The sequence below is a fragment of the Acomys russatus genome, chromosome X, assembly GCF_903995435.1.
Source record: "Acomys russatus chromosome X, mAcoRus1.1, whole genome shotgun sequence".
Lineage (NCBI taxonomy): Eukaryota > Metazoa > Chordata > Mammalia > Rodentia > Muridae > Acomys > Acomys russatus.
The window spans coordinates 93,300,136-93,314,294 of NC_067169.1; the positions used below are offsets into that span (position 1 = coordinate 93,300,136).

The window sequence follows — 14,159 nt, forward strand, 5'->3', positions numbered from 1 at the left end:
CCTCATGCCACCCCAAGAGAACCAGAAATCCTATACATGAAAGTCAGTAGCCAAGCTGGAGATGTAGCTCAGTGAGTAGAGTGTGTGCTTAGAATATATATACATACACACATACATACACACATATACTTGAAGCCCTGTTTGATTCCCAGCATTGAAGAAACTGAGCAAGGGAGCACATACACCTGTATTCCCACTCGGAACATGGAGACAAGTAAGAAGGCTACGATGGACCTCTGGTACATACCCAGTTTAAGACTGGCCTAGTCTTTAAAGCAATAGTTAATGTCAGGCTGGGCATGGTGTTACATGCCCTTTATACCAACACTCAGGAGGCAGAGGCAGGTGGACCTCTGTGAGTTCGAGGCCACCCTGGCCTCCAGAGTAAGTTCTAGGACAGCCAGGGCTATATAGAAAGACCCTGTCTCAGACGAACAAACAAAGTTAATGGCCCTGAACTATTCTTTAAACACTTTAGACCATAATACTCTTTTACTAGCCCCGAGCCATCTCCAGCCAAGGAGAGATTGTGTGACCTTTGATTTATACTCATAGTTGCCATTAGGCTTTACTCTGGGTAATTCCTGACCTGACATATCTCCCCCTGGAGACCAACAGTGCACACGTGCAAGGCAGTGCATAGAACTGCATGATGGGGAACCAAACCTGCCTCTTGCCCAGGCCGGTTTCACAGCCAGGTGTGACTAATGAGGTGAACTGCCAAGGTAAACCGAAAACGTTCCTCACACAGATTGCATTTTCAGGCTATGGTCTCCTATATCCAGCAGGGACAGAGATTGTCTTTGGGGAAACCCTAAAGAAAGTAATAGTCGGGTCCCAAGAAAAATCTGGTGCGGTGGGGTCTTTGCCACGGGAGGCAACAGAGTCAAGTATGCAGCAGAAGACACCACCGATCCCCCCACCAAAAGACATTGCTGCAGCTCAGCTGTAAACAGGGCTAGAATCTCAGAGGTGAGAATGCAAAGATGAGCACCATGCTCTAACTCCACTTCTTTCTGGACGCCCATGTTTCAGGCGCATTTTAACCATTGTTTTTTCCTGTGTCTAGTGAATTTTCTTCAACTGCATCCCTCTTTGCCCCTTGAGCTCTTACTAAATATCCCTGTTGCTCCCAGACAGTAGAGGGGTCCACTCTCCCCAGCTCTCCCGAATGGGCTCCCTGCCTCCACATCCTAAGACTTCTCAGAGGCTCCTCTGTCCACTTGAGAGTGCCGAAAGAAAGCCTCACTTAGACAGTCTTGGGAGCAGCTCCACAGAGCCAGAGACCCACCCTGTTTGCACAGCTGGAGAAACGGGGGCTGGGTGGGGTAGGGCAAGCAGCAGGGAGGAACAGCAAGGAAACTGACCACCCAGATGCCTGCTAGCCAGAAGGATTGTGGCAACTAGATATTAGACCATGACAGTCTGGAAGAGAAGAACTTCCCTATCTTGGGAAATGCAATAAATGCAGCATTAGAAGACGGATAACCATTGAGATGTAATATGAATAAATTAATAAAATATAAAAATAAAAGAAGATGGAAGTTTTATGTTGAGGTTTGTTTTGTTTTTTTTAATCCACCTGGACTTGAGTTTTACAAGGAAATCCCGAAATTTGTGGACAAATAGATGGGAGTAGAAATGATCATACTGAGCGAGTTAGCCCAGAAGCAGAAAGACTCAAATGGTATATACTTACTTATAATTGGGCATGTTTTGGATTTGGCTTGATTTTAAGACAATGACTTGAACTCCTCAGTCCTCTGCCTCAGCCTCCCAAGTGTAGCAGATTTATGTGCTCTGTGCCAAGCGTTGCTGTGAGTCAACACGTATCTTCTTTTTGTCTTTGTAGTGCTGGGGATGGGACCCAGGGCCTCACGCATGTGAGGCAAGCTCTCATCTACCGAACCATGCCCTCAGCTTCTGTATACTTTATTTGTTCCTCACAGCAAGCTTATAAAGTAGACACTTTTTTGTATGGTTTTCCAAGACAGGGTTTCTCTGTGTAGCCTTGGCTGTCCTGGACTCGCTTTGTAGACCAGGCTGGCCTCGAACTCACAGAGGTCCGCCTGCCTCTGCCTCCCTGAATGCTGGGATTACAGGTGTGCACCACCACTGCCCAGCTGGCACAATGATTTTTTTTAATGCTAGTAATGGAGCCCGAGGACGAAAGCTGGTCCTGTTAAGCAAGAGCTCTATCTCTGGCTGAGCAAAGTGGCAGGTGTTTGTATCGCAGGAAGAGGTTTGTGAGTTCCAGGTCAGGCCAGGCTAAAAAGCTTTACCTCTCAACTACAACCTGGACAAGCCTTTGATATTACATTTTGCCCTTAATTTATAGTCAGGTTAACCTGTTACCCACTAGCTTTGTGAATTTGCAAGTTCCTCCTCCCCTCTGTACCTGCTTTTCCTCTTCTACACACTGTAGAGGAAATGACAGTCCAAGGTCACAAACTAATAAATAGCATAGCTAGTCTTTTCACCAAGGCAGGCTATATCTGTGGCCCATGCTTTGAACCAATATACTGGAGTGAGGCCCACAAGCCTGATATATTCATTCATTTAGTCACTCAACAAGTATTTAAAGAGCCTCTGAAACAGTTATAGGGGCCAAAGATATAACTAAGAGCAAGATAGCCACAGTCCCTGTTCACTTGGAGAGAAATCTCACTCAGCTGTACATGGTGAAATAAGCCAAGAGAAATGGCCACTGAGTTCAACAGGGAGGTGTCCCAAAGGAAACTCTCCAGGAACTACAGCTGGCCGTGAGAGTCTGTGGAGAGAGACAAGGTCACGCCTGGCTATACGACCTTGTCCTCTCTCTTTCCTGTTCTGGCAGGGGCCTGGCAGACTGGTGGTGTTTCAGCCAACACAGGCGGCTTCCTGCACCTCTTCTCAAGCCCGTCTGCTGTAAGCCTGATAGCGTCAAATCAGCTGTGGTGGAAGTAATGACACCATGGAAATCAGTGGATGCCACAACCCGTGGCTCAGGTTCTTCCATGATGCCTTGTGAGCCAGTGACCAAGCCCTGTAGCCACCTTGTGCTAACAACTGCCTTTCCCCAGAGGCAGAGGGATGGAAACGTTAGCCCCTGACCTCCATGGGATACTAGGTGCCCTTTGCACACCTCACCTCCCACAGTAAAGCCTCAACCCTGCTTGTCCCTGTATTTTCCAAGTTTAACAAAGCCCAGTTGAGCCTGGAATCCTGAGCAGCTTCAAAGTAAATATTATCATAATGAGCCTTTGAGCCTCTCATGGCCATTAGCGCTGCCAGCACATTTGGTTGGGCAAGTCTCTTTGGGGTTCTTTCCCAGCCGTATGAAGCACCGGGATTGCTGGCGCAGGTGGTTCTTTTGAGACCTCCTACATGGATGCTTACTTACAGTACCTGGATCCTCACGTTTTCCAAAGCTAAGGGATTGATTGGGATATGATTTTTGATGGAGCGGGGAAAGGAGGAAATCACCCTACTAGGTAACTACTGCCAACCCTAGAAGTTATATCAGGCTGAGGTCATAATATGCTGCTGTCTATGTGCTCAGCTGAAAATCATAACAATCACAGAGGGCAATTATTGGCGCTATAGAATTAGGTTGTGGGTTCATGAAAAGTCTCTTTCCCTTCTCTGTCAATCTCAACAAACACACATGCACATAGGCATACATGAATGTATAATACTTGCTTTGTTGGGTATGGGTATAAATAAGATCAGCAAGCCAACATGAAAATAAACAATAATGGGGGGAAAACCTATCCTAGCTCTCAATTAATAATAATCAGGGCTAGCACTGCCATAATTCAACACTAAAAATACTTTGGGTGAACAATTTCTGTAACCAAACCGAATAATTTTTATAACAGCCATCAAGGAGGTAAATTTGATAGGCACCCACAGGTATGAGGCATAAGAATATAGTAACCAAAATTCCTGCAGGAGCGAAGATCACCTTCAGCAACCTCACCGTGGACTCAGCCGTGTCAATGACAGTCCCTAGGATTATGGCTGGGCTGAGATGGCAGACCTAGAGCCATTTGTGACCTTGACGCAAGGTGAGGGTTCTCTGAACAATGTAACGGTCATGAATACAGCAAGAGAGTGGGAACGTGTGTGCTGTGAGCAGTTTTGGATCCAGTACAGGAACTGCTTTACTTAATGGTCCTTCTAGGGACATTATAGGAGCAGAGCCATTTCCTGCATCTTGACAAGCAGAAAGAGAAAGAAAAAAATACATGACTTCTTGGGAGATGAAAGGCTCTCCCTTTCTTCCCTCCCTTCCTGTGTGTGTATGTGTGTGTGTGTGTGTGTGTGTGTGTGAGAGAGAGAGAGAGAGAGAGAGAGAGAGAGAGAGAGAGAGAGAGAGAGAGAGAGAGAGAGACTGCCCTACTCACCTTGTCTTGATCTTGGCTGCCTCATCCTGGGGGCCCCAGGGAGTCTTAAGATCCATATGACAAATTTCCCTACACTTTACCATCAGGGGCCTTTCTGACTCACAGAGCTTTACCAGTCCAGTCTATTGCTCGAGGTTGAAAGGTTGCTTACAGTGGCTTTGTCATTTTGCTTTCATCTCAACTTCAGCACAGGTCATACGGCACTCTGGGAGGAATGCCAAGGGAATCTGGTATGTGTGTGCACTGGAATATTTCAGTCATCAAATATTGTGTGAAATAAGTTGGCCATTAGCCAAAGATTGATCTTGTTAGTTAAACAGAAATTTGGTAGTGCCAATATTAGACGTGGTGACATTTGTTCTTGAGGGTGATTACCCTGGCTTGCATTTATTTTGTATCCCCATCCTAATTAGCACCTAAACATGGCTGTGTGCTCGAGTTTCAGCATTCGAGGACTTGGCAACCACGGGTTCAGATGTGTAGTCCCATGAAGCACATATGTTGTCTCCTGGGCTCTGAAGCCGATACATGGACAGGAGTTGCTTTTGTTAGAGAGTGAGCTGAGCTGACTGCCTGCCACCCATATTTATACGAGACCTTATTGTTCTGCTTGTCCTTACAAGTTCAGTGAATTCCCTCCAGAAAATGGCTTGGTTCAAAATATTGGAGATGAAGGAGAAGAAAAACAAAGCCCAAGTAAACAAATGACTTCAACAAAATTTGAAGACTGTTAGTTACTTAGTTGAGACAAGGTCTCATCGTGCAGTCCAGGTTAGACTCAAATTCACAATTCCCCTGTCTCGGCCTCCTACGTGCTGCGGTTACAGACCTATACTACTACATCTGACAGAAAAGGATTTTTGTCAGTACATTAAACAGTAAAGTACCTAATTAGTGGTAGTTTGAATCTATGATGTGAATGAGTTCCCACATATGCTTTAGTCAAAACTCAGAAAAGGAAAATTAGCACAAGTGTGTAAGTGTTCCAGCCAGTGTGAAAATTGGCATTATTATGGTATTTATGCAACCATTAAGGTTTGGAACGGACTCACTGAAAATATGCAGGTATACCTTCTTGCACTGTGGGGTGAAAATTATATGTTACCACCGTGTTTGTAAATTTGGGGGTTTTTTAAGGTTTCAAAACACATTCTTCTTAAAGAACGGCAAGGCACAGTTGTTCCTCATGTTTGTTCGACAGTACCCAATGGTTTCTAAAGTACTTTCATGGTCTCAAGGGATGTTGCTGGCAGTGGCTAGAGGCAGTGAGACGAACAAGAGGCCAGTCAGGCCTGCATCCCTGTTTTGTTGTTGGCTCTGTCATTCTTTCCCATGTTTCCTCAGGTAAATGCCTTCCTTGCCCGCCTCAGTTTTCCTCTCCACAAGGAGAAGAACACTGCTTCCAAGCCTCACTTTGCAGACTTTGGGGCCAAACCAACTAATGGGAGCAACTGTTGGGAAAAATAATGAGTGGCTCCTGGGGTCTTCACTCATTCATTCACTTCAGAAATATTATTGAACTCTCCTTGTGCCATGATTAGCACAGCAAGGGGACTAAAAACAACGCCTCCCCACCTAGGTGTGATGGTGCAGCACCGTAAGCGCAGGACTTGGGAGGTTATGGTAGGAGACGTTGAATTAGAGGCTAGCCTGGGCGACTTGTTGACTTTCGTGCCCCGCTAGACCACAGAATGAGACTCGGTCTGAAAACAAAATCAAACCCAGGCAGATACAGGTCGGGGGGGGGGGGGGGATAAAAGATCTTTGCACACAGCTGTGGGATTCCTATGCTTCCACTCCAACTGTCCCAAGCCTAGACAAAGTACAGAGACCCAGCCAACTACCCACAACTAGACGGCGGGCATCTATTTCCTTAGCCATCACCTTGCTCCCAATCCTGTCTGGTTCTTATCTTCTGCAGTCAAAAAGAACCGGACAACAATAACCCAGCCAGCCAGCCAGTCCCCTTTAACAAAATTTTCCACTGAGGCTCACAAAGCTCTATTTCCCGCCCCGCCGCCCCCCCACCCACCCCCCGCCCCCAAGGTATGGCCCTAGATTCTGGGCTGGGCAGAGGACAAAATTAATTACAGCTGGGTGCTTACAAAAATAAACAAAAGGGTAAGAGAAGAAGAGAGGTGTGGGGGTGGGATGGGGTGGGGAAACAAGCCTGCAACTACATGAGAATGACACATTATTTAACCTAATTACCTGCAAAGCCACATCTAGACATTAAGGATCTATATCCTGTAATAGAATTTCCTGCCCTGGAAATACTCACCCACGCACAGGATGTTGAAGCAGAAGCCCTGGCTGACTGACTTATTCACCAGCTGGTCAGGCAAGCTGTCAAACCCCACATGTCCAGCCAGGGGGACAGTTCGGCAACCTTCGTCCTAATTCGGAGAGAGAGGGAGGGGAGGGGGAAAAATGACAATGTGCTTAAAAGCCATTTGGATCACCATACCCCATCTACATGCACTCCATCCTGTGCCAGGAAGTAACAACCAGAAAGGCCTGCACTCTCCGTGCCCCCAACACATACACTTCAAAGCAAAATGACCCATCAGCTTGAAAATCATGGATGCTTGGGTACAGGTAGTCAGTAGGTTCAGTAATAAATAGCACTGTGGTTCTAGACACAGCAAACTATGTGGGGTGGGCAGCTTAACCAGCCCATGCAAACTTGGGTGAGATCTCCGTTCTATCATTTAGAGGCTGGGCGAACCTCCCTGACACTCACTTCCCTTCCACATTTGTCATATGAGACAATAGGATGTGCTTTAAAGGGGACCAGAGGATTCCAGCCTGTTTATTAATATCTGTAATGAACTTAATGTGTGTCCACGCACTCAACAAACATCCCAAAGCCCTCAGAAGGCTCAGGACACTTTGGAAACCTACAAAGGTGGCACGGCAGAGAGGGAGAGGTTAAGCTCACAGATTTGGGCAGGCGAGATGGCTCAGTGGGTAAAGGTGCCCGATGCCAAGCCTGACGATCTTAGTTCAAAATCTGGGACTCACATGGTAGAAGGAGAGAACCTATTCCCAAAGGTTGTCCTCTGACCTCCACACTTGTGTGGCACTAGCCCCTCCCAACACACACACACTCACACACACTCACACAGAGAGAGAGAGAGACAGAGACAGAGAGAGAGAGAGAGAGAGAGAGAGAGAGAGAGAGAGAGAGAGAGAGAGAGAGAGAGAAGGTGAATAAATAAATACATAAATGTAAAAATAATTTTAAAGAACTGACTTTTAAATCAGGCATGTCTGAGTCAGAGGTCAACCTCCGCATGAAGTTTACTCTAATAAGTTCTCAGTCTCCCCGTTAGTTTGGTTTGGTTTTTGGAGACAGTATTTCTCTGTGTAGCCTTGGCTATAGTGGACACACTTTGTAGACCAGGCTAGTCTCGAACTCACAGCGATCAGCCTGCCTCTGCCTCCCAAGTGCTAGGATTAAAGGTGTGCACCATCACACCCAGCTCAGTCTCCCCATTATAAAGACAGGAGTTTGGTAGCTAATGTGCAGATTACATAGGACACATAAACGCCGTGGCATGTGGGAAGTGGTCAGAGAGTAGCTGCCCTTATCACCACAGGGGAGGGGTGGGGTGGGGCGCGAACTTTGGACCACAAAGTGGCCCATCATGCAGTAAAACACTTGTAGCTAGCTCCCTCTAAGCTTGGAGGGAACTGCCTCCAGGTTTCCTCTGGTTCCCTTGACTCCACAGGGGTCAGCCAAGCCACTCCCAGCCCTGGAAAGCACAGGGCCAAAGCTTCTTATAGTTATTTTACAAAACAAGGAGAGTCTCAAACTCAGGCAGCCTTCCAAGGAAGCAAGGAGAAGGATGAAAGGGGCCTGCGCGCACTCATGAAATATGCTTACTGCCAATGGTCGCAGCAGAGGGTGAGGTGTCAGGAGAAGGGTGGGGAATGGAAGCTGGGGGCAGGACTTCCCAGGAATGATGGGCTATGGAAGCAGGCAGAGATTCTGTGGGGTGAGGCCGCACCAAACTTTCCGTAACCAGCAAGATGCCAAAAGCAACCCAAAAGGCCACGGTTTGCGCCAAGAGGACCATCCCAGCATCCCAGGCTGTGCCAGCAGGCAGCTCCTATGTTGACTGGGCCTGCTGCTGGACTAGGTGTCCACACCCAAAAGGATGGGATGTGATGGTGGAGGAGCTCCTCAGCAACTGATGTGGTCAGACAACTCCTTAACCCAGTGGGGGGGGGGCGCATTGGGGGGGACGGTCCTTGCTCCCATCAGAGCCATCGGATCCTCCCAGAGCTTGCACAGGTGTCTACCATCTGGCACGTTTGCTCCCCTCTCACATCTCTCCGCACAAACTGTCAACAGAGCGCACTTGACCCACTGCCACACGCCGTCACAGAGTCAGGTTGATGCATTCCTTGCTCACCTAAAGCTGAGGAACTTCATGAGGGATGCACATCACACTGCTGTGTACTCACTCCACCCCTTTCCACTTCCCTTTCCCCATTTCCCTTTTTTTTTTTTTCATTCTTGCTTAAAGCAAACAGTAAGCTGGAAGTTTACCGCTGCCGGTTCTCAGCCCTCAGAGAAGCAAAGAGACTTCAGAGCCAATATGCTCTCTCCAGGGAGCCTCCTACGTAGCAGGCCCCAAAATTGGGACAGACTCAGGGCTGAGGTTTTTCTGAGCCATATTTTATCATCTCTTCCTGTCTCCAAATTCAGCACTAGGAAACTTTATGTGGCCCAAAAGTCCAAGGACTTCTCAAACTAAAGCTAGCAAGCAATGGGAAGAAGTCCTTACCTTAAAAATTCACTCCACTCCACGATGAAAAGAATTACCAAATATGGGGCCTAGGATGGAGTTCTGTTGAGAGAATGCTTGGGCAAACACACACAAAGCCCTAGGTTCAATCCCCAGCACCACATAAATGGGGCGTGGTGGTGCACAGCTCCAATCCTCACGCTGTGCTGCTAAGCTCTCTACCTCCAGGCCCAGTTCCCCACTCTTGAGTCTCCAGTCATGTCAGGTTACTTTAATGTGTGAATGTCACCGGGTCACTTCAACAGTGGAGACATATCCTGCCCCTACGGTCTTGTTCTGTCAGGCAGTCAAGTACCCTGTAGGTAGGACAAGCTCCCAACACTCAATGCGGTGGCTCACAATTATTTCCTAACCGTAGTTCCTGAGAAACTGGGCACACCAGGCATGCACATTGTATGTACACATACATGTAGGCAAAACACTCATCACATAAAACAAATCTTTAAAAAAATTCTTTTAAATACTACGTGGATCACGGCACTCCATGCTCAAAAATGCCCCCAAATCTCCCAAGCCCATTGCTTGGGGAGCAAAGCCTATGCTCTTCCCTCTGCTGTTTGGGGCTCTTTATACTGCTGTGGGAGATCATGGTGGGCACATGGTAAGGGTTTGGCAAATTTTCATTGTGAGGGAGGGTCTTATGGAGCCCATGCTTGTGGCAAAGTCAACATATCCCCCCCCCAAAAATGCTTTTAAACCGTTGATCTTTCTGCCTCTACTTACCAGGTGTTCAGACTAGGCCTGGGCCATCATACCCAGCAGAACTTATTAGAAAACACAGAAATTATAAGGAAGAAAATAAAAATCATCGATCATATTCTCAATCTCACAAGATGGTCAACAGGTCTATGTATTTCCTGCCAGTCAGTTATACCTTTCTTTAACAAAATAGGGATAATATTATCTGTTCCTTTCCCATAATCTGATCTAATACCCTGACACTTAGGGCATATGTTTTCGTGAGTAATTAAGTATATGTCTTCAGAAGCATCTTTCTAAAGATCTGTATTTTCTTTTCAAAGATGCACACTCCTGTTTGTCTGTCTGTAGGTACATGTACATGAGTGCAGGTGCCCGCAGAGACGAGAGAAGAATCCTTGGAGCTGGAGTTACAAGCACCTGTAAGCCGTGTGATATACATGGCGGGATCACATGCAGATCTTCTGCAAGCACGGGATGAGACCTTACCCACTGAGCCATCTTTCTAGGCCCCAAATCATTATTTTTTCCTGGCCATATAGCCTACCTGTGCAGGAATCTGCCGCCTTTTCCTAATGTATGTTCTATTGTTGGATATTTAGTGTGTGTCTCCAAGTTTTCTACTTAAAAAAAAAACAAAAAAAAAACACCCAACAACAGTCTTCTTGCAGGGTTTCAAATGTCTCTATTTCCTAAAATTGAAGCCTACTAGACCAAAGGGTCTACGTATTTTTAACATCTATCTACCTACCTACCTATGGCAGCACACGTGCCTCAGTGCATATGTGGAGGTAAGAAACAAATTCCAAGAGTCAATTCTCTCCTTCTGTGTGGACCTTGGGGGGCAAACTCAAGTTGTCAGACTTGGGAGCAGGTGCCTTTACCCACTGAGCTATCTTGCCAGGTCAAAAGATTCACACATTTTGAACACTGATACCTCACTTAACAGAGGGCAGTACTAATGTGTGTTTCCCTGAATTACTATATGTGTCTGTGTATCCATGACATTTCATGGACTTTTATCTACTGTGAAATGACTCATTGGAAAATGGTATCACATTCTTTTATTTGCATTTCATTAGTGATAATGAACATTAAAAAATTTCAACTGCGAACTGGGAGTGGTGGCACACGCCTGTAATCCCAGCCCTTGAGAGGCAGAAGCAGGTGGATCGCTGTGAGTTCGAGGCCAGCCTGGTCTACAAAGCAAGTCCAGGACAGCCAAGGCTATACAGAGAAATCCTGTCTCGGAAGAATATTAACTGTTTATTTTTTGTCATGTATATAACTTATCTAGTCATGTTCCCCACTTAAAAACTATGTCTTTTCTGTTTGATTTGTAAGAACCTTACACGTATCAAAGAAAATAAAATTTGATTTCAAGGTGAGATAACAAAGAGAAAAGAAGCCAATAAGTAGTTAGCAATATGGGGTTTTAGGTGCAGAGAGCATTTAAGACTGAGATATAAATTTTAGGAGTGAGAGACATAAAATTGGGTGTGCTCTCTGAGAGGTAGTCAAGGGGGTAAGCTACAGAATGAATGTGGGAAACACCCACAAATAATGAGGAGACAAAGGGGATTTTCCCAAGAGGGGGAAATAATCAGAAAAGTAAAAGATGACCCAATAGTTTCCTGTCATCTGAAGCAAAAAGTAAAAGCACTAAGAATTACAGAAAAGTGACCATCGATTTGCCTTTCGTGGCATCACCGGTGACCTGGGATCTCTATATCTTCTGTGCATTAACTCTGGGTCCACTCTACCTAAACTAGTGAGCCTGGAAACTTGGAACATAGGAGCTGCTTGATGTGTTTTTCTTGCTACTTACTGGGTTGAGGAGCCAACTTTTTGTCTCAATCTCTGTGGTGAAGTATTTGTACGGTTCTTGATTAAGGAAATTGTCTAGAGAGCACCTGTCTTGCTCTGAGAAATCTTACACCAAGATTATCATCATGCAGACTGAAAACTATGCATGCAAATTACGAACAAAATGCTGGGCTAAATGTACACTGACCCCAGGACAACCCTGGAAATGTCTTTCCCTCTCTTTTACAGCGCAGCTGATGCCTTATCTCTTTAGTCCTTCTTAAGTTGGTATAATCAATTGAGATCCTAATTACTCTGATTGCAGTTAATTGAATGTTCACTTGACTACAAGGTGCAGAAGAGGAAATGGGACTAGCAACCTGGCCCAGCACATCTGACACTGAAACGGTACCTTTGCTATCCTGAGTAGCAGGTGTCACCATGTTCACAGCCACAATCATCAAAATCGTTAATCTACCATAACCGTGCAACCATCCTTAGAATCTGTTCTGTGGAAGCCTGCCCAGGTGTACAAAGATCCATGTCTGAGGAAATGTGTTAAAGCATTGTTTATAGTAAGGAAAAGCTAGAAACTCCTTAAATGCTAGACAGCCAAAAAAAAATGTATTAACATAAATATTCTGGAACAATCTGCAGCCAGAATGCCGCAGGTCCATAGGTTATAGAACACAAGTTGAAGAAAAATGTGCATAATGAGTAATGTATGCACGAAAGGTCTGCCATAGGTGCATCATATGCACATAAATAGAGGACAATACCTAGACAGATGCATGAAAAGACACCAAACCAAAAGATACCGGTAGTTACCTCAGAGGACAGGAAATGGAAACAGGGGCATAATCAGAGGTGTCATCCGCTTTTGTAGTGTTTGACTCTCTTATAACACAGATGAACTCACATGTTGCCTGCATAATTTACAAGATATTTTTAATAATAAAAAGGGAAAGGTCTTGCTCACTGAGCTTTGCAGTGGGGGCAATTAGTTAGGATATAGTCTGAAAGGAGCTAACGGCTGGCAAAATGAAGAGATGCTCCAGAGAACTGAGAAAGTCCCCACTTCCCTCCTCCCAATTCCATTTCCTGTTTGCTTCTCATCTGCAGTCACCTGCGGTTTTGAAATACGTTATACCACATTTGGTAGCAGAGGCAGAAACACAGCTCTTGCTCTCTCCCGCCTCCTCCTGAGGCCACACCAATTTCAGTTTTTAATTGAAAATGTGTGTTATACATGCTAAGAACAAGGAGGTATGGCGCTTCCAGCTGTGTAGCTCTCTCCCGTGGCTGTTCGGTTGGAAAGTAAAGTGGCACCCAATAGGCAACTGCTGTCCTGCACTGCCCATTGCCTGTCCTCTAACAGCCCTGGTAGAGAAAGCAAGTTGTTAAGTGAGGCCTCTTGGGAAGTCAGGGCCCACCTGTGTCAATAGAGAATTTCCTGTCTCTGTTCAAAGCCAAGGTAGCTAACTTAGCACGTGTCATCCTAAAGGATGAAGGGGAAACATTTGGAACTCATGACCTATGACTTGGCTTTCCCTTAACTTTCTCCTCTGGTCTTTTGCACTCAAACATCAGGAGACAAATGCTGAAATGAGATCGTCTGTCAGCAGCCTCATTGACTGCTCAGTGGTGGGCCCAATCCTTCACCCCTTACCTCACTGCACCATCAACCTGGCACTGAGAAACCACACATCTCCTAGACTTTCGAAAGCAATTCACCTATCCAATGATATATGATGGAATATCCAGCAACTAATGAAAATAGTTTATAAGAGTGCAGAATGGCATGAAGCATCTGCCAAAAACCGTTATGTAAAGCAAAACAAAAACCCTGCAGACACACGAGTGGTTAGGGAGGAGAGAAAACTAGTATAGCGGGTTACTTTGGGGAGAGCCTTTTGGTTTTCCAATTTTTCTAGAGTAGGCATACTTTAGTTTTATAATCTGGAAAAAATGTTTTGTTTTGTTTTGAAAAAAGAGTCTATGATGATACATTCCTAGGCAGGAAAGTGGCCTCAGATATTTTAGAAAAAATCCTCAACTTCAACCAGAAAATGCTTCATAGGGAGATAATCAGCAAGTTTGGTTAAGTACAGACTTTAGCATCTGGGTAATTTTATTATATATAAGACAGCTGTTTTACCAACCATACAATAAATTCTTATTATCAGCTTTTATTATGACTTATTATTACATATAATATATAACTTACTATTAAACAATGCAACATAATTATAGAGCTGTGCAAATCAGAAGACAAAGCACATGTCCTAAAACGTGTTGAAAGTCCTTGATAAAACCCTCCCGGCAGCCTTCCATGTTGTCAACGGGATGGAAAGTATACATCAGCCTTGAGAGCCACACAACATTAAGAAGGTCCAAAAAAAAAAAAAAAAGGTAAAAACCAATGAACCCAACACATCATATGCCATGC

At 45.4% G+C, this 14,159-nt stretch overlaps 1 protein-coding gene across 5 annotated transcripts in view; it reads right to left on the reverse strand.

The window, feature by feature from the left end:
- Septin6 (septin 6) overlaps positions 1 to 14,159 on the reverse strand; it is a 77,353-nt gene that overhangs the window by 54,281 nt on the left and 8,913 nt on the right. For all 5 annotated transcript variants that reach the window (XM_051140855.1, XM_051140858.1, XM_051140857.1 and 2 more), the window contains one exon: positions 6,670 to 6,784. In XM_051140855.1, the coding sequence (XP_050996812.1) occupies positions 6,670 to 6,784 (115 nt within the window). The remainder of the gene's footprint in view (positions 1 to 6,669; positions 6,785 to 14,159) is intronic.